Source organism: Oreochromis niloticus, linkage group LG3 (genome assembly GCF_001858045.2).
Source record: "Oreochromis niloticus isolate F11D_XX linkage group LG3, O_niloticus_UMD_NMBU, whole genome shotgun sequence".
Lineage (NCBI taxonomy): Eukaryota > Metazoa > Chordata > Actinopteri > Cichliformes > Cichlidae > Oreochromis > Oreochromis niloticus.
The window spans coordinates 10,115,590-10,140,723 of record NC_031967.2 but is presented as its reverse complement, the minus strand read 5'-3'; the positions used below and the strand labels follow the sequence as shown (position 1 = coordinate 10,140,723).

At 42.3% G+C, this 25,134-nt stretch overlaps 1 protein-coding gene and 1 non-coding gene across 2 annotated transcripts in view; one reads left to right on the top strand and one right to left on the bottom strand.

Annotated features, from left to right (window-relative positions):
* Positions 1 to 24,901, bottom strand: part of ppp2r5b (protein phosphatase 2, regulatory subunit B', beta) — a 50,164-nt gene extending 25,263 nt beyond the window's left edge. Inside the window, exons 1-2 of the mRNA XM_003452401.5 lie at positions 23,354 to 24,901; positions 22 to 218 (exon numbers count right to left, since the gene is read on the bottom strand). Of these exons, the coding sequence (XP_003452449.1) occupies positions 22 to 218; positions 23,354 to 23,546 (390 nt within the window). The 5' untranslated portion in view covers positions 23,547 to 24,901. The remainder of the gene's footprint in view (positions 1 to 21; positions 219 to 23,353) is intronic.
* trnal-aag (transfer RNA leucine (anticodon AAG)) lies at positions 13,110 to 13,191 on the top strand. The gene has a single exon. It is a non-coding gene; the product is annotated as a tRNA-Leu (tRNA).
* Positions 24,902 to 25,134: the final 233 nt, after the last annotated feature.

The window sequence follows — 25,134 nt, the reverse complement described above, 5'->3', positions numbered from 1 at the left end:
TAACCTCCCCTCCTACTGTACCATCTTTATAGCCTCCGGGTAGAGAGGCTCTATGAGGACTCCTCTGCTCGTGGCCACGCTCTCCACCAGCTCGTTGAGCGCCGCACGTTTGATCTCCTTCCCTTTCAGGTCGGCCACGCAGTCCAGGAAATCAAACAGCACGCAGCACTGCTGCAGCTTCTTACAGAACAGGTCGTGCAGCTCTGCCACCGGGGCGTCTGGACAATTGAGAGGTAGGAAGAAAGAGAGAAAGAAACGTCAGACACGGAGGTTAAACGAAAAAATGCTCCCCTGTGTGTAGAGCGTAGCGCAGGAAGCTGGGGTTTACGTATTGTTTGGCGCGGATCCTCTCTAAAAGCTATTGAGGGATAGAGAATATTACTCTACAAACACATCTGTACACACCCACGCATACACACACGACTGTCCACACACACACCTTCCTCCAGAGGGCTGTGTTGTATCTCACTCCTATTACCTGTCAGATTCATTCCTTAGACCAGTTTGTCACGATGAAACTACCTGCTGCTGGTCGTCACGTTGAAATCTCATGCCTCCAAAAACTCCACTTTTCACGGACACAGAGAAAGCGCCTGATGCATTTGGATTACTGAAGCCCTAACTCATACAATGAGGTTTAAATTGATTCCACAGGCCTGGGGAGGTGGGGATGGGGGGTGCATAGGTGCGAAACTCAATGCAGCCTGTAAAGCTTTATGCAAAAGAAAAAAAACATTAAATCCACACAGAAAATAGAGAGCTGCAGGGTTTGACAGCAGCCCAATGGGAATGCTTGGTTTCTTTTTATGAGTAACCAGATGATTGATGACTCAATAGCTAAAAATAGCAGCAAAAAATCCACATCTAAGTGAGATGTACGAGAGGCTTGCACTGAAAGATAATAAACAAATCCATACGGAGAAAAATTATGTTAAAAAAAAACTAGTGCAAAATACTAAAACGAGTCCTCTGTGCTAACATGCTAACAGCAACAATGTAAAAATGCTTTTGGAAAATGGTTTTGGACTATGGGTGTATTTAATTCCTGTCATTTCTTGTTTTATGATGTAATCCCTGACTGTCATGCAATATTTGTAGTTTCTTCTCCGTGTTCTTTGTTGAATGTGCTGACCTCCTGCATGTGTATGACCTCATCCTCAATTAAAGATTTAGATATTAAAACTTTTTATTCCAGCGTTTGCATTCACTTTTCCTCTGAATTGCTACAAAATTAGCATGTTGCTTTCACTAATTATCAACATGGACATATTTCATGACGGTGAACACCATCCTGCCAATAAGCTTACTGCTTCTTTATGTATGAATAAAAGGAGCAGTAAAAAGCATTTAGCAACAGTGGGAAGGAAAACCTCCCATTCAACAGGAAGAACCTCCACCAGAACCCGCCTCAGGGAGGGGCAGAAACATTTTTTAAAAATCCAACTGAACCAGCAGCTAAAATTTTAAAGTCTAAGGAGCTTGGAAGGAAAAGCGTCTGGACTTCTTTAAGTTGCTTGAAGACGTTTCACCTCTCATCTGAGAAGCTTCTTCAGTTCAAAGGTCAAATGGTGGAGAGTCACAGATCATCCTGGGCCTTCTGGCCTCAGGAAATCACATGATAGGGTGGGGCTACGTTTCACAATGAGTTCACCCGAAACCTTGGCTGATTGTGACCCACACCCGTTCTCACACCTTGGCTCTTTTGGGGGCACACTCCCCTAGGACTTAAATCTGGGACTCTCCACCATTTGACCTTAGAACTGAAGAAGCTTCTCGGATGAGAGGTGAAACGTCTTCAAGCAACTTAAAGAAGTCCAGACGCTTTTCTTTCCAAGCTCCTCAGACCACGATGACCTGGATGACTGAGAACCTTCAAAGACCTAAAACTTTAAAAATAACTAAGTACAGATACACTGGTCAGCTGACCAGAGACCAGAATCGGATAATTTTCGGCATGCTCAGAGAAGAGTAAGCAATGCATCTGTAAATTGGTGTAAAATGGCATTTGATTGCATTTAACTGAACTGGTGTATACTGGTTACTCTGTATCCTTTCAGTCTGATATCTCCCATTAATCTCCCTCTGTCAGAGGAAAAAAATACAGCTTACCAGTGGCTGGGAAACAGTCTAGACTAACTGTGTTCGAAGGTTCGCACACTCACACACACAGCGGGAGTGGATTAATTTTAACCCTTCTTAACCCCCAGGTGGGAAGCACAGGAGGGATATGGGAGTGCTGACTAGAGCTCTTCCAAGCCCCAGACCCCTCACCTATTGTGGGCACACCACAGCCATCTGCTGCCTTTGGCACAGAGCTTCACAAGGATAGATGAGGACTGCCCTTCGCTTGAGGTGTGCGAACATGCTCTGTCGAGTCCATTTTATTTCATCGTTTATGCCCTTCTGTATTTTCCATACGGTAATATCTCAGTCACGAGATCAGTGACCCAGGTTATCCGAATTAGCACTTTGGGGTTAAATCTAGTTTAGGATCAAGGTTACATTTTAGAGCCTGGTCCAGGTCTTGTTTCTGCTCCATTCCCTGAGTAATCATTCAACAAGCTCTTCATTCTGATGTTTCTACAACCTTCTTGCCTTCCATAAACACTAATGGCTGCGGTTGGGGCTGGCATCCACTGAGCTGCACTGAGTGGTCAATTTGTTCTTGAATTGGAGCCATTTCTCTATGACTGGACAAACGTGTGAAAGCCAAGTTCGCACAATCTTCTGACTATTTGCGACGGGAAAAAAAGCGAGTGTGAAAAGTCCATGGGTGAACTACTTCTTCTGACAACTCGGGGAACAAATGCGAGTCTAAAAGTACAAACATTTTCATGTCGTTGACGTGAAGACGTGTCCCACCGCTCCGCTTTTCCTAATTCCTAATCTACCACCCGCTATCCTTCCCATCTTTCCAATCTTCTCTCCTGATTCCTCAAAGCTCCACACCCCTGTTTTTTCTCCGTCCTCTCCCAACCTCTCCTCCCTTTCTGCTCTTCCTCTGTAGACTGACTGTGAAGGTGAAATCTAATCCGTTTTTAATGGAGAGTAATTGTATGAAGATGTACCGTGCGGGACTGAGAGGAGGAAGGGAAAAAAACGAACACGGCAAGGTGAAAAGGAAACGAAAAACTGTGTTTGTGCGCTCGTGCAGACAGGCAGCAAGGACGGGAGGTGAGAAAAAGAGAGGAAGGATGAAGGGAAAAAAGGGACTCGGTGGGTCGTGTGAGAGCAAGTGTGGGAGAGAGCAAACCAAAGAGCCGAGAAGAGAGGGGAAGTGTAGGGAGATGACAGCCACATACGGAGCGGCTGATGTCACCCCGTCATGCCGCTTACAGGTTGACGGTGGTTAGATTTAGAAAAAGAATTTACAAGGATACAAATTGAATACACAATGAGACGGCAGACGGATCAAACTGAGGCGATAATGAGCGCGTTTCAGGTTTTTTCAGGTCACTGCAGACTCGCTTATTCAAAGCAGCTTTAATATCATGTCAGTGAAGCCATTAGAATATCAACTAAGGATCTTAATCACACTGAGTCACTTGTGACTGAGCTATTTCCATGTTTTCTGACAATCCAAATTGGGGTTTTAGTCGTTACCTAAATAACAGCTGAGCCGTGCTCTGACTGTAACACCGCTGCCATTAAAAGCAAGCGGTTACATTTTATTTTTCGATTTAGTGCGTCTGTATTAGCTCAGGTCATCCATCATCGACGTGGCACACCGAGACACACACACCAGCGTTACATCACCAGCACACAAATATAAAAGCACATAAAACACCCTTTCACTTAAAAATATTCCCAGTTACTCATGTATTAGAGCCAGTAAGCTATCAGTACTCAAAAACTGCCTTTTTAAAACTTTTTTTTGCTGCTGGTCTTCGTACGGCTGCACAGAGAAAGATTTTTTTCAGACATGAAAAGAATAATTGATCAGTTTTGTCTTTTGAACTTCTTTAGCTTTCCTTTTAAACCTCTCCTTATATGAAACGTTCTCAGCTTTAAGCTTTTTGTTTTGGTTTAACCTCGTTTCCAGCGATAGGCTGGTATTTTGAGGGGGAAACGGATCTAAATCCTGCTGAAAACTGCCTGCCCATGACCAAAGAGTGAACAAAGTAGGCCACTTTGCAATTAAAGAACCAGACATTTGTCTCGGGAGAGGTTGGAGGCCAAAACAGAGCCAAAGGAGAGTGAATATTGGTGTTGCATTTGTCAGGTGCACAAAAACATGTCCCCAGGGTCATGAATGCAAATGTAAACGCTCATGTAGTCAGGCCACTGCTAGCAAATCCACATTAACTTTAGAAAGTAAGCTGCTTCCAAATGGCAAATTAATATATTACTGTACAACATCTTATTGATTTTTATTATTTAATTGTTGAATTAAACTTTTAGAGTTCAGCCCGTAATATGCTGTCAGGACAGATTCGACGCACCGTAGCATCGTAATTTTAACAAGATCAAAAGTGTGTTGATGATGTTGATGGCGAGCATGTTAACATTTCAAAGGACACAGTTTATTGTTCACATCTACCCTAAAGACAGGGACTGTCATCCTGAAAAAAAACAAAAAAAACAACATTTCCACCAAGATAGAAATGTTTCATCATAGGATGAAGATGTTCACTCTGTGTAGCTGTGTTCGGGTGGTTGGTTAGCTCAGTGGCTGGATGCACATGCAACCACATAGCCAAAAACAGCAGCTCGGGTTCAATCCTGTCCCAAGTGTCTCTACTGTCTTTCTTTCTGTGTCAACATGTATTTAAACAAAGCTGAAAAGAATAACTTTGTATCCATTTGCAGTAACCATTCCTCTTAAGGAGAAAAGTGGGACCAAAACAGACCAGCCAATTGCGATCACTTTCAGAGGGTCAGCGGTTCAGGTTTTCCCTTTAATGTGTCACCCTTATCTTCACTACTGTTGATGCACGATAAAAATACTTTCATATTAATTTTTTAAAAATGCTGAAGGTGTAAAATGAGTTTAAGGTATGAAAAAAGCAATTTAGTTACAAAGTTGTAACAATAGCTGAACTAAAGTGATCAAGAGTTTATGTTCGGTTTAGGGAAGAAAATTAAATTAAAAAAGAAGCAGTGAGCAGTTTATGGGATAAAAGCTCACATATAACTACAGCCTAAAAAAAGCTGTGTGAATGAAAATTAGGATCATTTTACATTTTACTGATACATAGAAATTCATTTGCACATAAACTGAAAGTCTTAAATAGCTGCCTCAAAACACTGGGTCACTATATCAAAATACAACCATTTATACAAATGAAAGACACAACTACAAAATACAGAGATCTTTATGTGCAGAGGGGATCGCTGTTTTCTCCTCAAATGCATTTTTATCCAAATCAGAGCAGCATCTTTGTGGGTTTTTTCCACTGGGAAATCAAAGAAAATTTACTGCCGTCCCCTCATACCTGTTTGTATTATTTATTAAAGCCTAAAGAGTTAGGGTAACTAAACTGTTCTTTCTGCAGGTCAAAATACTGTACATATATAAAAAATACTGATTTCTAAAATCATATAGCATTTCATGTCTAAAACATAAAGGTTCACACAGTGGACCTGATGTTATGATTTTTTCTTGTTGCTAAAAAAACACCTAAATAGAGTTCAGTCAAGATTGCTTTGTCATGGAACATATCATAAAAATATAGTTTCATTATTTATTATTAAAGGTTAATTGGAAACACTAAATTGCTCATAGGTGTGAATGCAGGAGTGAATGTGAGTGTGATTGGTTGTCTCTGTGTATATGTTAGCCCTGCGACAGACTAGCGACCTGTCCAGGTTGTACATGCCTGTCGGCCTAAGACAGCTAGGATAGGCTCCAGGCGAAGCTGAGCCATTGTCTTTTAAAAAGGGTTTATTGACCGTAAGAGAAATCTCCAGCATCTGCTTTCCACACAGAGAGGAGAAAGGCTTGGTGGCTGATTAAGAAAAAACGATGGACCACGGAGAAGGAACAGACAGAATGTGACGTAGAGTAAAAATGTGAGAGGAGGGTAGGGCTGATTTGGTAACGGGAGCATTAAAATGTAAGACTGAGCAGCGCCGAGCACGCCGCAACACCATCAAAACACAAACACTCACATACCCCCAGCTGCATGCGACTAAATATAGTCCTGCTGGAGAGCGACACAGAAAAGAAGGAAGAAGAATCTGGGGAGGAAACAGGAGAGAGGAGAGGGGAGCGGTACAGGGTTAAAAGATGACATCATCCCCTTCCTCCTCATCCTTCTGCTTCTGTCTCGCTCATCTATCCATCGATAGGTTCCTCCCTTCATTTTCCTCCTCTGGTCCCTCTCTTCACTCCTTCATTTCCCTTCCCTCCCCATCTCTCTGATGCTTTTTTTTTTTTTAAATAAGCAAGTACAGCTCTGCTCTTTAAATAAGAGTCATTCTGTTTGGGGCTGAGTGTGTGACACAGAGAGACAGCAAGAGAGGAGGACAGCTTCTGTTTTAGCTACCATGCAAGCCGCCTCTGCAGCCCCGTCATTAAGCGCACACACTCAATGCACAGATAAAGTGACGCAGAGAGGAAGATAGGATGGGGAGGGAAGGGAAGAGGGGGGGCAGAAAGAGGTAGAGGGAGATAAAGCAGAGAATGGCACAGTTATAAATAGTAGAAGGAAGCTACAGCAGCTATCAGAGCTGAGACACCATGCAGTGTGTAAAAGTCCGGGCGGTATAAATATCACCTTAAGGGGTTTAGGTGACGCGCTTTAAGTCCATCTCTAAATAATCTAATCCTCCTGAAACACACGATCTGTCCACATCGTGGCAAACTGTCAGGGAAACATGTGCAACATGTATCTTGCTCATATAAACAGCATGATTAGGAAGATTAATGAGAAGCGAGAGTTGTGATGTACGATTAGACGTCCCCCGTTTTACACGTTTTCAAGAAGACTGAAGTGTAAACAACAATTTATCTCCCAGGGAAGCTCAGGACCAGTGATCCTGGTGCTTTAAATTAGAGCAGGAAATACTTGGAAGTTGTCATTTGGTGACGGTACTGAGAATTGGTAATGAGACCAGCTGGGTATTAGCATATAAGATGTAAATAGTGTTGTATGTACAGACTGTTAGAGGCAATTGAGCCTATACTGGCAAACAGAAATGGTAAAGAAATGTGGTGTTTGGGGTTTTTTTTGCTCTTATTATATTCCTCCAAGTCAGCTCAGATATCAGAACCGCTTTTCATGAAATCTGGTGGCATAAATGTGGTGAAAGGGTATTCCAGACGTCTGTTCTCCAGTTTCTGAATCAGGTGTCCAAACTACCTCAGCTGGCTCCTTACAGTCTCTGCTCTAATTCATCCCAAAGGTGTTCTATCAGGCCGAGGTGGGGACTGTGTACTGGTGCGCAGTCACAAAGTTGGGAGCAGGAAACTGTCCAAAATGTCTTGGTATGCTGAAGCATTAACAGTTCCTTTCACTGGAACAAAGGGGTCGAGCCCAGCTACTGAAAAATGACCCAACACCTTAATCCCTCCTCCTCCAAACTTGGCACAAAGCAGTTAGATAAGTACTGTTTCTCCTGGCAACCGCCAAACCCAGACTCAATTGTCACATGGAGAAGCGTGATTCACCACTTCAGGGAACACTTCTCTGCTGAGTCCAGTGGTGATGTGCTTTACACCGCTGCATCCGACGTTTTGGATTGCACTTGCTTGTCCATGGAAACCCATTCCATGACGCTCCCTATGCACTGTTCTTGAGCTAACCTGAAGGCCACATTAAGTTTGGGGGTCTGTGGCGATTGACTCTGCAGAAAGTTGGCAACCTCTGTGCATTAGCTGTGATTTTACATGGCTTAACACTCCTTGGCTGAGTTGCCATCATTCCCAATCATGACGAAATTTTACAGCTGGACTTGTTGCACAGTTTGCATCCTATCACGGTACCACGCTGGAATTCACTGAGCTCCATTCTTTCACAAATGTGTGTAGTAGCAGTCTGGATGCCTAGATGCTTGGTTTTGTACACCTGAGAACATGGAAGTGGTTGGAACACCTGAATTCAATTACTTGGACGGCCGAGTGAATACTTTTGCCAAAATAGTATACCTTAACTTGGTGGAAGGGTTTGTGTGCTTTTGTAGTCCCTGGTAGGGAAACTGATAAGCAAACTGCTATCCTTTATGAAAATTACTTAAATCTACTCAAACTTATAGATGGAACATCTATTGCTATATAAAAAGCTATTATTGGGTTTCTTAATTTTCATAATCATCAGAATGATATGAAAGCTTTACAAAGTTAATCAGATTTGTGCAAATGGATTATCTTATTTAGTTTATGATCTGCTTTTCAGGGAAATTGTACAAATCGTGGCATTAAATAAATGAATATATGAAACCACTGTTAAAACTTTCAGACTGCACTTGAGCTAGCCAAAAGTGTGACTGATTGTGACCAGTGTAAGGGGTAAGAGTAAGTTGTTGGGGGGCAGTTTAATTAATGTAGTGCTTATTTTCTGTCATATGTATTCTATATTGTTATTGTTCTGTATTGTAATGAATTCAGAATACAAGCTATCTTCTTGAGGCAAAAGCTTAGGCTCCAAGGTGCTCTAAACTCTCAGTTTCAGACATTTTTTACTAGTCTTGGGTCCACATGACATCACTGAGAGAGGATATTCCTAATATGGTCATCTAAAACACAGAGCTGTGGCAGGTAAAAGTGGATTATTCTGAACTGTGAATCATAAAAAGCTATTCTAGTTGAGTCTGAGAACAAAAATAGTGAGCTTGAAATGAATATTAAAGGTCTAATTTAAGATAAAGTGAGATGTTTTGTATCCAGGAAACCAATCGGACTACTTATGGTGTTGTTCAGCTAAAACACCATGAAGAAACATGATTGTACCCTACAAAGATTGACATGATCTTTAGGCAAGCTGATTTTGTCATCATCGAGGTCTGAATTTTTATAAGTTATGCAGGATGTTTGAAGGGTCAAAATCAAATTCACTATAAACTCTAGAAAGGATTGCTCTTGAATTGAAACTATGATTTCTTGGCCGCCTTGTGGCTTTTAAGAAAGTGACAATTATCTCTTTTTTTCTATTTTTAGGCCAAATCATCGCTAGGACCTTCTGAGTGCCAAAAAACAAGACAAAATCATATTTATGTATCAGTAATTTCTGATCGTGCATGCTAAAGTAAAACATCCACAGTATGAAAAAAACAAGGTTGAAGTGAAGCTTGTTACTGAATAACAATGACACCGACAGCCACATCTGAAGACCTGTGCTCCAAATCGGCATTATATTTTAATAGCGGCAGATATCAAAACACGCAGCGAGTCTTTATGCCGTACTCAGTGCCATTCTCTGTGTGACAAAGGCTGTGAAAGAAGCCTCTGTCATGGCGAAAGATTAAGTAGTGCGCTAAGCCCATCTTTAAATAATCCAATGTTACTAATAATACACTTTTCCACCACAAAGCATAATGAACAGAGACCGACTGGGCGTTCAGACCGTGCGTTCACATCTGTTGTCTGTGATTTATTTATTTTTTGTTGCTTTGGTCATTACCTACGATCAGATTAGTCGCCATCAGGAAATGGATTTCTCATAAGGATCAATTAAAAACAAGCTATTTGAGCTGCCAAGCATCGCCACTCGTCTCCTTTCTTAAAGTCCACACTGGTGTTGACAGCAGAGCGATTTTCAAAGATTGGAGATGTTGAAATTCTCCTTCCGAAACAGAATATTTGCTGTGAGAGATGTAAACACAAATTGGAGACGGTTAGTAAACAAATATGGGAGAAGGTTATCCCAGCTGGAGACATCCTCAACATTTGATTAGCAGCTTTCTGCGCTGCTGTTGCTGCTGCTTTTCACAAACAAGGAAATGTGATAAATGAAAAAAATCTCACATCTCTTGTCCTTGATTTAGGCCGAGTATGATTTTTTTAAAGCTGCTTGTGATTCATTGCAAACTGGGAGCAAGCTCCTTGCAGCGTATTTATTTTCCTGCTTTTAATATCTCACCCCTTCTAAGAGCATTTCCCTCAAAACGACCAGGATTTGATGACTCTTTGTTTGCCTTGCTTTGCACGTGTGCATATTTAATAGCGAAGCACCCACAAAGGTTGAAACTTGCAGTGATTCAATCAGAGAGCTTATTTACCCGAGCATCGCTCTATTCCTTTAAGGATCCACTGTTTTTTCAGTGACACTGCAGCGCGCGTGCTTATTGCATTGCTGGCCGTTTCATTACATCCTCTCCCCTGCAATATCCTTTTTTTATTTTATTTTATTTTTTATCTCTACCGTCTCTCCTCCTCCTCCACCTGCCAGCTTAATGCTCAGTCATTTCCTCTCTCCTCATCCACTCCATTTCTTTCATCATCCCCCTCACTTTCTCCCCCCCACGCTCCCTCTTAATTGATCTTAGACAGTCAGAGAGAGCAAAAACTACTCCATGCCTTCTGTAACCCAATACCAAGGCCCATCCAGCTGGCCCTAACACACACACATACACAGAGAAAGAGAGAGTCATTCAATCGCCCACATGCAATCTGTGTGAGAAGGTGAATGTTTTACAGTAAACAGCACATTTAAAACAGAGCCTTCTGTACATTCATTATTTTAATGTGGACAAACACACAGCCCAGACAAGATAAAACACAAACATGTGAACACGGGGGCTGCTCATGTGGGGTTATGATACGCTGCACAGACAATATTTCCCTCGTTGACAGATATAGTATGTAACCCTAAAACAATGAGAGTAGTGAGGAAAATGAAACACACAAGGATATGACATAGCTTTAAATACTTAAACATGTGCTTTTTTGGGGAAATGAAAAATGTGGAGTTCAGAGATAAAGCCGGATAAAGTGCACCTCTGCTTAGCTCTTGGAGCTAGCACAGCACAGTTTCTGTCACATTCACTGGTGTGGCTAATATTAGCTAATATTTGTAAACCTTATAGATACTGTAAATATTATTGAATTATGGACATGTGTGGTTAAGTTTCTCTACTCTATGACTCCTCTGCCATAGTTTTATTCCACAGGTTAGTACATTTTGCCTTGTTAGCATTAGCCATCAATGGACTAGCAGAGCACCACTGATGTATATAAACACTCACCATGACCATGAATGTCACGGTAATTTGGGGCTTTTAAGGATTTTTTTTAACTGATTACACAGCAGACACCTTTAATGACTAAAAAACAAGAAGTGAGTGCAGAAGTCTGAATTTTGAATTAAAATTGTTCTAATCTACAGGAGTTTAATCAAAAGTTTAAAGTTTGAATACAGAATCAAATAGATAACTTTAATTAGATGATTTTGGTAGCCATCTGATCTTCTTGCGGATTGGTGGAGTTCATTTATTTTGTTGGTTCCCTGTCACGGACCAAGCTTTTAAGCATAGTCCGCAAATTTTCAAAATTCCTGAAATCTGAATTTTGGACGACCATTCCTGATGCCGAATGGGCTAAGTGAAGATTCAAGAATCATTAGTCTAAACAATTGTCTACCTCTGTACCAAGATCTGGAAGAAGACCCAAAATGTCACTTAAAATGTGAAGGAGTTGGTTCTTCGGGAACAACTCAGGAACCATCAAGGCTCAATCTTGCCATGAACTGGAAACTGCTAGAACACCAGCTTCACTGTCCACGGTGAAGCACACTTTAAATCACCTTGGACAGAGAGGGTGCTGGCCAAGAATGAAGCCCGTGCTCCAAAATCCAATGCCAAATGCATTCTGGAGAAAGTTTGATGATAAAAAAATGAGACAAAAAAATTTGAAGGGGTGAAGCTGAAGCTTTTAAAGTTTAAGACTTAAATACTAACCAAGCATGATGGTGGCAGCATGCTCTGGGGCTGTTTGCTACCAGTGGTATTTGTACATTGCATGGCTCAAACTTGGATACAATTGGGTGTTCCAACAGAACAATGATCACGAACACACATTAACGCTGGTTTTGAAACAGATAAATCAAGCTAACATTAAGCTTCTGGAATGGACTTCCTAAATTCAACTCAAATCTATTCAAAATTTGATTTAAAGCCAGCTCTGTGCCAGGAAACCAGAAGATTTAAATGATCTCCACCAGTTCTACCAACAACAATGATCAAATATCCAGCCAGAGTGCCACTAAGCATCGAGTTGGTCCAGCTGCAACAGGTGAGTGACTTTTAACCATATATTCGTGGGGGTGCATGTATACATTTAATCCTGTGTGGATTAGAGAAAATTCAAATTTGTGTGCCAATTCTATTTTTTTCAATTCACTAAAGATGTACGCTGTACGTTGCACCCTGGAAAAAGAAAAGTTCATCATTAAAAATATTAAAAACCCAAAACTGCTATGACGTTCACGCCCCTGATGAGTGTATGTTAACTTTTGACCACAACTGCAGATGCTGCCTTCAGGCTTGTGAGATGCAGAGAGTCTGACCTCTTTCTATTAAAAAAAATACTTTGTGCTGCTTTGTGACGTTACAGTAAGAGAAATGAAAAGCAGCCAACAGGCCAGTGAGTGCTACTTCACAGGTGCCAGTTATTATTATGACATTTGGCGGTAATCAGCATGTGTAATTGGCTATATCAAAACAATAAATCCTTTTTAAGCTACCTAAATGAAGTGAGTGTCTGACACTGAATTAAACCAGCTTACGTCAGACAAAAAGAGATAAACTATATCAACAATATGCTGACAGTGAAATTGTCCTTTGACTAAGCTGTATGTGTTATTATGTTAAGTGCTTTTAAATTATCTAGCAGAAGACAGGCATGGACAGCCATACTGAAGACGAAATACTCCGAGTCATCTGCACCTCTTATTACAGAAGACTTCAACCACACTGGATACTGGTTTACATGACGTCAGTAATCCAGTTAGTTTTTACATGTTACAGTTACTTTTTACGGGAGTAGCAGCTGCAACTGTGATTTATATTATAGAACTATGATAGGATAAGTGTAAAAAAATTAAAAACTGCATTTTTATTTAACTACAATTCTTGTGTCATAGTTGCAGCATTTGTAAAAACAGCGCTTAATGTTACAGTACTTGCTAACTAGCTGTTAGTTAGGAGGAAGAAGAGCACACCTTAGGCACTGTGGTAGCGTGGCCGAGCGGTCTAAGGCGCTGGATTAAGGCTCCAGTCTCTTCGGGGGCGTGGGTTCGAATCCCACCGCTGCCAGACGTTTTTACATAACTTCCTTAAGGATTAATAAAGTATTCTGATTCAATTGTTGTGTCCTCAATCCACAGCTCTCTTAAAACAGAGAGACATAGAAAAACAACGCAGTGTAGCCACTATGTTGCTACAAGTTTGCCCATTTTCTGCTATGTATTAACGAATAGGTTTACACGGCTGCTGTTTATCTACACCTTCCGGTCACCACATTAGGTACACCTGTTCAACTGCTCATTAACATAATATCTCATCGGCCAATGAATTCCAGAAACTCATAAATTTAGGCATGTACATATGATCAAAATGCTGCTGAAGTTCAAGTTAAGTGCTGATCTACTATATTTTCCCACACAACCATCTGTAGCTAAATGGCAGAGGTCAGAGGAGAACGGCCAGACTGTTTTTATTTGATAGAAAACCAATAATAACTCAAATAACCACTCATTACAAACAAGAGATGCAAAAGAGCATCTGTGAATGCACAACAAACAACATGAAAGCGTGTTTCTATCCTGCCTCCTATCGCTGGTTCAGACTGGTGGTATAATGGTACAACCGAGAGTTCCGGTTGGTACTGCTGTTGACCATTTCCATCCTCACATGACCGCAGTGTACCCATCTTCTGATGGCTGCTTCCAGCAGGATAACACCAAACCAAAATAATTTCAAACTGGTGTCTTGAACGTGACAAGGAACTCACTTTGTACTCAGATGCCCTCCATTCACCAGATCTCAATCCACAGATTCACGTCACAGATCTGCAGCTACTGTGTGATGCTATCATGTCAACATGGACCAAAGTCTGTGAAGAATGCTTCCAGCACCTTGTTGAATCCATGCCACGAAGAATTAAAAGTAAGGTTCAACCCGGTACCACTATTAGTACCTAATAAAGTACATTATGTCGTCTTGACCACACATTAAATACAACAGCCAAAGTGGCCGGTGAGTGTACATCACCAGCACGGTTTGCACTGAACAAGTGGAAAGAGTGAAACTGAACTTTCATTAGAATTCATCTTCTAACTCAAAGAAATGTCCTTATCCCATTAGCAGAGTGTGACGCTGCCAGATATCAACCTTTATTTATTTTTTAGCTTCAAACACAGTGAGTCTCACACTGAACAAAATTACAGTCTTTTTCTATCTACATAAGATACCATTTTCTTATTCTGTTAGATTTTAGCATCTTCTCTAAGATTTGAATATGAATGTCTGACGGCATGTTTTTTCCTTCTAATCCCTTCATTGTTAGCCGTGAAAATGGCCCATTTTCGGGAACATTACGAAACACAAGCAGCAGTGTATTTTTGTACTTTCCAAATCAGCAGTGGGAGCGTTTGAAATGCATTTCCTATCAGAAGCAGAGGCACTAAAAAAGCATACTTCGACCTGGTAAAGAGCATTCAGTGGGCTGATAACATAATCAGGCAAATGAAACGCTGCTAAGAAGCGCAGTTGCAAAAAGACTGACTACCTACTGTGCGGATGAGTATTTGTTATCTTAAAGGGGAGCATGAGCTTCTAAACTATTACTTCACATAACCACTTATTCAAAACATGAAATGACAATCAGGTCTTCCTGTTATCCCACAATGCATCAACTCACCATCTGTTACTCTGCGAAACAGAGTCTGATTGTCTGTAGCGCTTGTCTCATGTCTGCAGGGTGTTTCGTAGCTTTTAGAGATGCTTAAATGCTACATCGACTGGCAGAATGGGTTTTGTTCAGGTATGGGAGATTTAACGCTCTCTAAGCTCACACAGCATCCTTTAGGGTCTTCAGTTATTTGAAGCCACTCAGCAGCCCTTTGAAAAGCCACTGCTGCTGGCAGCCAGTGATGAAAATGTCAAGGACGGAGAACATCATGCATGGCTATTCGCTTATGAGGATATTTCTTTGGCATGGTTCAAATATCAGTGAGAAATGCCAACACTAGTTTGCACACGGGCGGCTGTTTGCATGAAAATGTGTGCGTGCTGCAGTTTTGCTGCTTTCACATAAGTGTGGGAGGTAATAATAAACAACTAGGTATCAATTTTTGATGAGCAGAAATCCAACACCATGGATGACTGCAAGAAACAGCTGTGGTGAAACAAATGCTTTATTTTTTATTTTTTTGCCCTTCATTTGCTGTTGTTTTACCAATAAGATGGTCCTCTAACTGGGACGGCAAAACTAGAGCCTCTGGTGGCATTCGTTTTACAGGAATAGTTCGAGTATGATCATCTTGTGATTTCCAAATACAGATACATGTTTGCTTATGCCCTAATTTTAAAAGTAGAAAATGAGACATAGGGCAGGGCTTGAAGAAGAGCTTCGACCCTCCCTATACGATGGGTCTCCTGTTGTTCCATGTTTGGATTACATCATTCACTACAGTCAAATATGCAATGTAAGCTGTAAAAGTGGGAGAGAATGAGCCGCTGGGCCGGGCTGAGCAGAAAGTCTGCTTTGTGTGTTTTCTCTTTGAGCTCCTGCTGAGGTAGCTGCTGGCACCAACAATGTTCTCCAAGATCTCAAGATAGAAAAGCATCCCATGATCTCCCCGCAGATGCACATACAGTCACACACACTCAGACCTTGGGAACATTTTTCGGGCAGCTCAGAACATGATTGTTGATCTGCTGCATAGTAAAACCACAATTTAGACTTTAACAATGGCAACTCTGCTTTGATGTTATTGCTCATGGTGTGTTTTGTTCTTCATGTCAATTCAGTCTGTTTGAGAAAGAGGCTGTGCGGATTGTACATGACCTACATGAATTACTGTAAATCAGACAAGAACGTAAGCACAGTGGAAGCACAGGCTTCCAGTATACTGTACTATATTAAGTGCAACAGGAAGAAAAGTGTGAAAGTTAGCTGCAGAGGGAACAGAGACTGAGTGGATGTCAAGGTCAGTGGATGTCAGGCCTGCTCACAGCAGTTGCAGGTTCCTGTTTTAATCTATGGTGACAGCTGGCTCGGTAATCTCAAAAATCATCCTGAATCACATATGTGCAAATTCTCTTTGGTGTGGGAAAAGGCCACAAATCTTAATCACAAGTTTGCGTGTCTGCTGACTAGATGTCGAACAGGAATGCGACCTTAGTCTCGTTGGCCTGCCAGCAGCGGCACAAGACCCGTGACCGAGGAGCTGTGCTGGTGTCTGTGGCCCCAGGGGAGAGCATCGCAACTGTGAAGGAGCATTGCGCTAACAGCCTGTTCTCTATTTAGGCAGGCAACTGTAGTGCACCTGAACAAATGGAGGACTAAAACCGGGACAATGAGCACCCCCAGCCAATAATTCTGCAATCAAATTCTTCTATAATATGTAAAGAAAAAAATGCCAAAACTCTGGATCTGACTGGTGAATCCCTTTAGGGATATGTGCAATTAATTAGACGATTAAATATTTTTGCCCCCTCTTGTTGGCACCAGAAATACTAATAGGTTAAGCTAATTATCCATATTTATTTATGTGCAACAGCAATTAACTGTTGTTCTTAGATGCCCCTAGCCAGCACTATAGTCCTGTCAGACAGCAGCACCACTCTCACTATGTGACAGGAAGTTTTATACAAGAAAGGTGGAAAGTGAGACAAATAAAAGCCTGGCAACACAGCACAGATTTATAAAATGAATGTAACACTGTATGTAGGCTGTGCCAGAGAGCTGGTATCTACCATTCAGTCATTGTAAATGAACCTGAATCCATAAATCATGGAGTCTACGGTGTTAGCACCATAGACATGACACATAAAATCGAATGTATCTAATAAAATATTGGTATTCGGCGTCTATGCATTAGTACAATATCCCCACACAAAATATTACGATACCACGCTACATATCAATCCCCCGCCACCCCTACATGGCAAACTAACCTGACTGTATGTGTGTGCAATATTCTGCCATTGAGTTAAGTGCTTTAAACCTCCATTCTTTCTAATGCCTAGCAAAGGCCGACTTCCTCTGGCGGACATGATCCACCCTCGCTCATCATGTCCGGTTTCAAAACACTGAGATGGAACCGGAAAAATACTTTTCTTGAAGCTTCATATTGGATTTTACTAACCCAGAGGGTGACGTTACGGTGACTATCCATTGTTATAGTCTATGTGCTCTGCACAGCAGAAAGTCACGAACATGTTATCAGCATTTAAAAAAGTTTCGGTTATTAAAGAGTGTGCTATAAGAGCTTCAAAGAGCTCAAATATCTACATGGACAATGTTTAACCTTTAATGGTGATTAATTTGATCAGTTCTTACTTTCTTACCAGTCAATTAATCTATATTTTTCACTCATTTTAGTTACTTGGTTTCCTGCAAAATGACTTCTTTAGGATTTGGATTGCTCATCCACTAATGGATGGATGGGTGGTTTGGCAGGTAAAGAGTTACCATGTGTTGCTCACTTTCAGACTGATTCGGGTATTTTACAAATGGAAACAGGGAGGAGAGGACCGCGGACAGTTAGATCCACTTGGCTACGTTCCAAAACCATTAACTCCCAGCATCTTTACTGGACACCATCCTCAAGTGTTTTATAATTTTTTAATGCAATGATGAAAGTGTGGAGAGAGTGGAAAGGAAGGCAATGCTTTCACTGTGTCTAAAACATCGCTGATGCCGGTCTGTTGGCTCTGTATCTGTATGTGCTGCTTCTCTGACTTTATAATCACCTGCTTTTGCTGAAATTGAACCTGATCTCATTTGTGAAAGCTAATTATTGACATCTATTTTAAAACTTTGCTGTTAAAGCTCAGTTTTAACAGGAGAATTTAGATTACAATGAAGCAGAACCACTCAAAACAAGAGCACGTGCTCATTGCAATAAAGGCGATCTTTAATCTCACGATGTCATGAAATTCTTCTAGGAAACTGGAACAGAAATGTGAGGTTGTGTCAGCTGTTCTTAAAAAAGTATTTCTGGATCTTTTTTAAAAAAGAGTCTTTTACTAGTAAAGTATTTAACAAATCATAAATTTCACGTTTTAAAAAGGCGTTTCTATTTGTATTTAGACCAAATGTCCTCTGCAGAACGAGGCAGCCGCTTTGAAGAACCAGTCCTAAAACACAGCGCCCAGAGAGCAGTGAAATGCCTATGTTTGTGTGTGAGTGTACGTGCGCACACGCATGCTGCAGGCCAACTATGAATACACTGTAAAAAAGGATTATAGGGACCCAGTATCCTTCACCCTTCATCTGTGGATTAATTGACTTTCTTGGCTGTGCCTGCTACTCTTTTATTAGCCAGTTCAGCGTTCCAGATCAGTTCCCTGTTTACTGGAGTTTCACAAGTCTCATGTGTTTATCTCACATTATTCATCTTTAATGCAAAAAAACCTTCATAGTATTCTTTAATGTCTCTAACTATCTGAAGAATAATATTAATAACACTCCTTCATCTTGTAATTCAAGAAACACTTGGACGTCAAATCACTAGCCCTGAATCTCGATCACAATTCAATACCTTGTTCAACAACACACTAGCAAGGTAGTTGCTTGCTTACGCTAAAGTTTAACCAATCTGTTTTACACATGTGTTTATGTCATATCTGTGAAATTCGCCACAGATATGACATAAACTTTAATATGACTGATTACAGCATCAATATGGGGTGCTAATTATGGTCCATTGCCGGCATTTTTTAAAATCCAGCAAGCTCAGATTAGCTGATACCCGTCTACACATCTAATAACGTAACTCATAAAGTGTATGTTATATAAACTGCTTCAGCAGGTCTAGAACTGCTTCAAAATGGCAAGCTGCTTTGCAACCCACCTCCAACTAGGGCTGGACAGTCGAGCTTTAACCTCAATCACAATTTTCGTTCGTTAAATTAAATAAAACTCACTGAGCAATACTAAAACTGCATGCTCTGCCAATATAACGCAAAGCAAAGGCAAATCAAGCGCTCCCTAAATCGGCGCCTGATACTGTGCCTGCATGTGCCAATCACAGCTGTTCCCTGGACCGCACAGTGTGGAGTTCCCTGAGCGCGCTTGACCTCCGTGATATGCAACAGATAACACAGCACTGACACAAAATTCAAATTTGTGGCACAGCAGAAGGCGAAGAGCTTGTCCCTTGAAGCAGATCGTCATCTGTTGTTTGGAAATAATTCAGATTTAGGGCAAGAGACGTTAACCAAGAAGAAATCATAAGGGCGCCACGTGGCTGCACTGCAAAGAAACACAAGTTAGTCAGCCGTCTGAAAACACGCCACAATCTGCAGCACGACCAGTGCACGAGGCCAAAGAGAAACGGCGCAGCATCCGACACGAACTCACACGTCCAGGAAAAGGAGGCTGCACAGCATGTTGGCGTGTCAACCCAACTCACAAAGATGAAGTCTGAACTAAAGTCAGTCAAGCAATCGCATCCCAGTTTGCAAGATATGGCACAATACGTGACCAATAAACAGTAACTAACGAAGACTTCAGCAAAATGGTCAAGACACTGGACAAAAAAGATGTTTTCGCCTTTTTTCTGCAAACCTGCGCTGCTTGCAAAAGATCACAGGAGAAGTGGAAAGGCATACACAAGTTTCAAGTTTATTTTATTTACATTTATCATGCAGGCACCACGAATGTATTTTGCTTCTAGGAGATGCACAAACACACATTGGTCTGCAAAGATAAACTCACAGGACTGCAGCACAGTGTTAAAGTGGACCAGCTCTGTTGATTTAATTTTGTATTAAGCTTTGGTACAATTTATATTTTATATTTTTCTTCAATGAGATGCTCTGAATTTAGATAAATAAAGAGAAGCAAATTTATTCTGCTGCAAAGATTTATACATTAACAGGAATGTCGCAGCAAACAGTTATGTAAACTGTGAAAACAGTTTACATGACAGTGCAGTAAAAACATTTTTGCACTATATTTAGTGATTGATATTGATCAAAATAACTGTGATAATCATTTCCCTCCATCCCACGTGACTCAATAAATGTCCAAATACACCTCAACTTCCAGACATTAACTGTCCACCTCGCTACACTTGCTGTTCTTAGAGATCTGCACTGATTCTGGACTGAACTTTTTCTTTGTCTGACCCACAAAAAAAGATATTTTTAAGACAGATATATTTCGCAGGCTACTCAGATCGCAAAGATGGAAGCTATGAATGGATTCCGTGCTAAAAGGGACCATTAATATGGTCAGTGAGGAAATGAACCTCTCAGAGATCAGCTAACAGCTTGAGGAACTTTACACGATGATACTACAGATCGTGGATCTGAAGAGACCAGAGGACTCGCCTGTTTAAGTCTTCTGACCTGAAAAAGACACGCTGTTAGATCATTCCTGCTGTCCAGTCATTCATAATCTCTGAACTCGGTTGAAAATGTCGTTTTTCATCCACGTTTCCCCAAACCTCCCTTTTCGTTTGCTATTTTACATTTAGTGACTCACTTTTCACTGCAATGCCTTTTGAATACCACTAACAAGAGAGTTGGCTTTAAGCCACTGAGAGCTTTTAGTGAAAATATACGGTTCCAAATAAGTTGTTTTGAAGCAAGATCAAACACATGTTTTAAAAAAGTCCTTGGTTCTCAATATTTCTGCTCTAAGCCATCCATCCATTCTACTTATCCTAATCAGGGTTGTGGGGGTGCTTGAGCCTATCCCAGATGCCACAGGGCGAGAGGTGAAGGACACCCTGGACAAATAGACTGTTACAAAACTAACACAGAAGCAACCACAGAGGCAGCACAGTGGTGGGGAGGTTAGCGCTGTTGCCCCACAGCAAGAAGGTCCTAGGTTTGAATCCAACCTGGGGGCTTTCTGTGTGCGCCAGAGTAGTTGACTGTTGCTCAGCTTAAACACTGCTAAAAACGTGTATTTTTATGACGTATTCTAGTTCGCTGTTAAATGTCAACTCTTCCGTTTTCATTTCTGTCATATCACAAGAATGAGATGAAGCTTTGCTCAGAGCTTCGAGTGCAAGAAGCAGGAGGAGGAGTTCAAATTAACAAAGAGAATGTGACTCCCTGGAGGGAAAAACACCCACAAGTCTGTCTACACTTGGCCTACATACTGCCCGTTAGAGACTTCCCCACACCAGACGCTTCTCCTGCTACAGCGTCTTACTATCAGTTCCTCAAGGGGGTCCAGAAACAGTGCAGCAGCAGATGTGCAGTAGCTGGGACTTCTACAGAACATGTGCAGAGACCCACCTCAACCAAAGGCGCTGTACTGATGCGGTAAAAACCTTTCATCACCTTGCTGCACACACCCCTCGCTCACGTGCTTCAGAAGAAGTTAAAACGCAGGCGCGCACACCTCACGCCGCCTCTGAAAGCACAGAGGTCTTCTTTTCAGAGGGTTAATGGGAAGAGATTGCAGGCTACGTGAAAGGGGGAGTAACCTTATAAAGAAGGGTCAGAAGGACACACGAGCACATGCAACCTGCTTTTGTACTGTACACGCAAGCGAGAGAGACAGGAGACAAGTCACGAAGCCAGAGAAGAGCAAGAACGTATATAGAAAGGACGGAACATGAAGCGATGGGGTTTGTTGACTGAGTGAAGCAAAGTACAAATTTATTGATCTGGCCAGCTCTAACGTGTACTCGCTGCCTAAACACAAAGCCTAGCAAGAAAATATCTGCTGTTAAAGAACCTGTGCATGAAATCAATGCTGCAGCACGTTTATAGAAAAGCCATAATGTCAGTGAACTCCTTTCACGCCCGTTACTGTGCAAGAACCAAACCAAGCATCCACAAACCAAAGACATCCAATCAGCAAAAGCTCAGAGCTGACAGCTGGATTCAGAAAATTCTATCATCCATGAATCCATGCATTTACTTCACTTTACTTTCTTTGTTTTACTTTACAGTCCACTGCACATTCATTCAGGTATTCCAATCACAGGTTTTCCACAGTATGATGTTGGGATGCACCAAATCCAGGCTAGGCTAAGAAACAAATCTTCATTATAAAAGATAAACAGAAACAATCTTTGAACATTTAGCCAGCCCAAATATTGTTGCACTCGTAAAGCAGTCCATGCCTAGTGGCTTGACCAGGAGGCTTCACGCAGGCAGGTAGAATCTACAGGATATGCAGGGTGGTGCTTTTGCATCCCCGGGGCTTGAATCTGAAAGGCCACAACACGCCTGCACAGATCAAATTGGCCTCTGTGTAGTAACTGCAGCTCTGGGATTACAGCTATGGCAACGACAGACCTGCAAATAGCGCAGCTCTGCCTGCCTTCATGGTGGATGCTGCACCAGCCTGAATGTCAACATCTTTGGCGTTTCACAGATTTCACAACCCGAGGTTCGTTCACCGAGGCAGTCTTACCGACAGTGACCGTGAAGGGGAGAGGCCTCATGATGGAGAGACTCTTCTCTCATCCCCCCGCCCCACCCCACTATCAGCCAATCAAGAAGACAAGCACATGTTGGATGGGTTTGCTTAGTGTGGGTGAAAGTGGTCAATGCAAATGAAGTGACTCCATGCAAGCAATTCATCTTCAAGAAAACAAAAGACAAATTATAAAAAAGCTCAAAAGGAAGCATACGGTCTGATGAGAGCTCGACTGAAACAAAAAAACAGACACTTCACTGTCACCTGACTGAGAAACAGTCACATCTCAAAACCACCTAAAGGCCAGAAATGCAACGATGATTCAATGCACTGACTACTTCTGCTCCTCCACTGTAAAAATTCACTGCTGCTTTAAAAGGACCTTAAACTGATTCTGTTATTATTTGGCTGTGAAATATTGAGAGGGTCATTTTTTCACTTGTTTCTGACATTTGACAGGAGGGGGGAAATATGCATGACACATGTTAATCTATTAACTGCTAATGAAATGGACTGTTTGTCCCAGCACAGAGAAGAAGAATTAGAATAACAACAACAACAACAACAGGCCTTTTACATATCCAAAAGAAGACAGGCAGCAGATCTGTTAAATAAACCAAATCCACCACCGTCACCTCTGCCTGTCAGACCTGACAAGGACTGAGAGGAGAGCATGTTTAAGTGGAAACCAGTCAGTGGATCAGTGTGTGTGTTGTGTTTTAGTAGTGTGGGTGAGCAAAGAAGGCAAACACTTAGTTGACTGTGACCTTTTACTGTCACAGCTTTCTCAGTGTCACATGTTCCAGCTGTTGTTTCTCACATTGATCTGTGGCTGCTTTGGGGAAATCAGAGCCTCACCTTTGAGCAGGGGCAGCGGGGTGAGCTCCACCTGGGAGCTCTGGTAGCGGAACTGAGAGGAGCTGTGGGACCTCCTCTGCCGGGCCCTGCGCATGGACCTTCGCGGGAAGCCATCCACCTTCTCCGCGGACGGCACCGAGAAGCTGGTGGTCGGCGAGGACGGGCTGGACGGAGGCAGCTTGGTCGTCTCCATGATGGCTGGAGGTGGAGGTGGTGTGGATGCTTTTGCGAGTGAGTGTGTAACAGGGGGAATGTTTATTAAGAGGATGTAAGGTTGAATAAAGCAGAGGATGAGGGTGGAGGGGGGAGTGGGTGGCTATCTGAATCACAGATGGATTATCAACTGATCAGAATAAAAAAAAAAGAGGCTCCAGGGGTGGTGGTGGTGGAGGAGGAGGAGGGAGGAGGGAGGAGGAGAGGGGTGAGAGATAGAAAGTATGGAGGGGGGGGGAGAAAGGTGCAGAGGCGGAGGAGAGGTGAGGACGGGAGAGAGAGAGCGAGATTTTCTAGGGGTCCAGTCCCGTGCTGCGCGCCTCGTTGTCTCTATCAGAGCCGGACTGGAAATGGTATCTTCATCATCGTCATCATCATCCTCGAAGCTTCAGCTTTTCACACACAGATGAAAAGAATCGCTTGTGTATCATCGCCGTGCAGGAGTAGCCTGGAACAGCTACCAGATGATGCTCAGACAGGCGCGTCTCCTCCTCACACACACACACACACACACAGACACACACACGCCTCTGCTGCTGCTGCTGTATTGGCGTCACACACCGCCTAAGTCATCAGCCTGGATTTGGATGTTTATTTGCTGTATGATATCATGCAGCTGAGCTCCTGATAGGCTTAAAAAAACATAAAGACAAAAAGCACCTCCTGTTTATCCGGATCAGACGCAAACAAACGCCCTCCGTGCCACTTTGCAGCTTCTTCTTCTCCTCTATTATTTTTATCAATAAAAATCAGTGCTCGGTCCTGGCGGTGAATGATGATATCATGAAAGCATCAATCTGGGCCCACTTCAGCTGCGGCATCACTGTTGTCCTTCTGCCTCGTTTCCCCCCCGCTCTCTCTCTACAATGGGTCCTTCTTTAAACCGTTAAAACCTGATATTTCTTTTTTTCCTTTGATTTCCTTGAAGGCTAAAGATGTTATAGTCCACTCAGCCTCCTCCTCCTCCTGCTGCCTTCCTTCAACCGTATCAGGGCGGGGAAACAAGCGGTCCCTCACCGCACCGACATGTGCAGGTCCTCCGATGTAACGGCGAGCCCCGCAGCTCCGCTCCGCTCGGCGTCTCCCTCCGCGGTCAGAGGACAGGGGGAAAAAAAGGTAAATGAAAGAAAAAAGAGGCCGCTCCTCCGCGCAGGGGCAGCCGGGAGAGGAAAAGCTGAAGGCCTGTGTTATACAATAGCAACACCGTCTGCGTCTGACACACTGACGCGTTTTTTTTGTTTTTTGTTTTTTGCTCCTGTACCCCCTTCTCCGTTCCCGTTATCCGGTTGTCCTACAGCGACTCAGCGAGCTGCGTCAACATGCACGCGATGAGTCGGGAACATACAGGAAATGAAGCTCCCTGACTTTCAAAATAAAATAGGCTACCTGTGCAAGCGTGTGTGTGGATTGCGGAAATCAAGCCCCTTTTCATAGACTGTACATAAAAGATGATAGTAGCCAAACCGACGTCACTTTTTGTCAGTGACGTTTCCTATTCTATATGATGAGAGAGAAGTGGATACAGCAGCTACTTGAAAATCACAAAAGAATAAAGAATAACCCGCTTT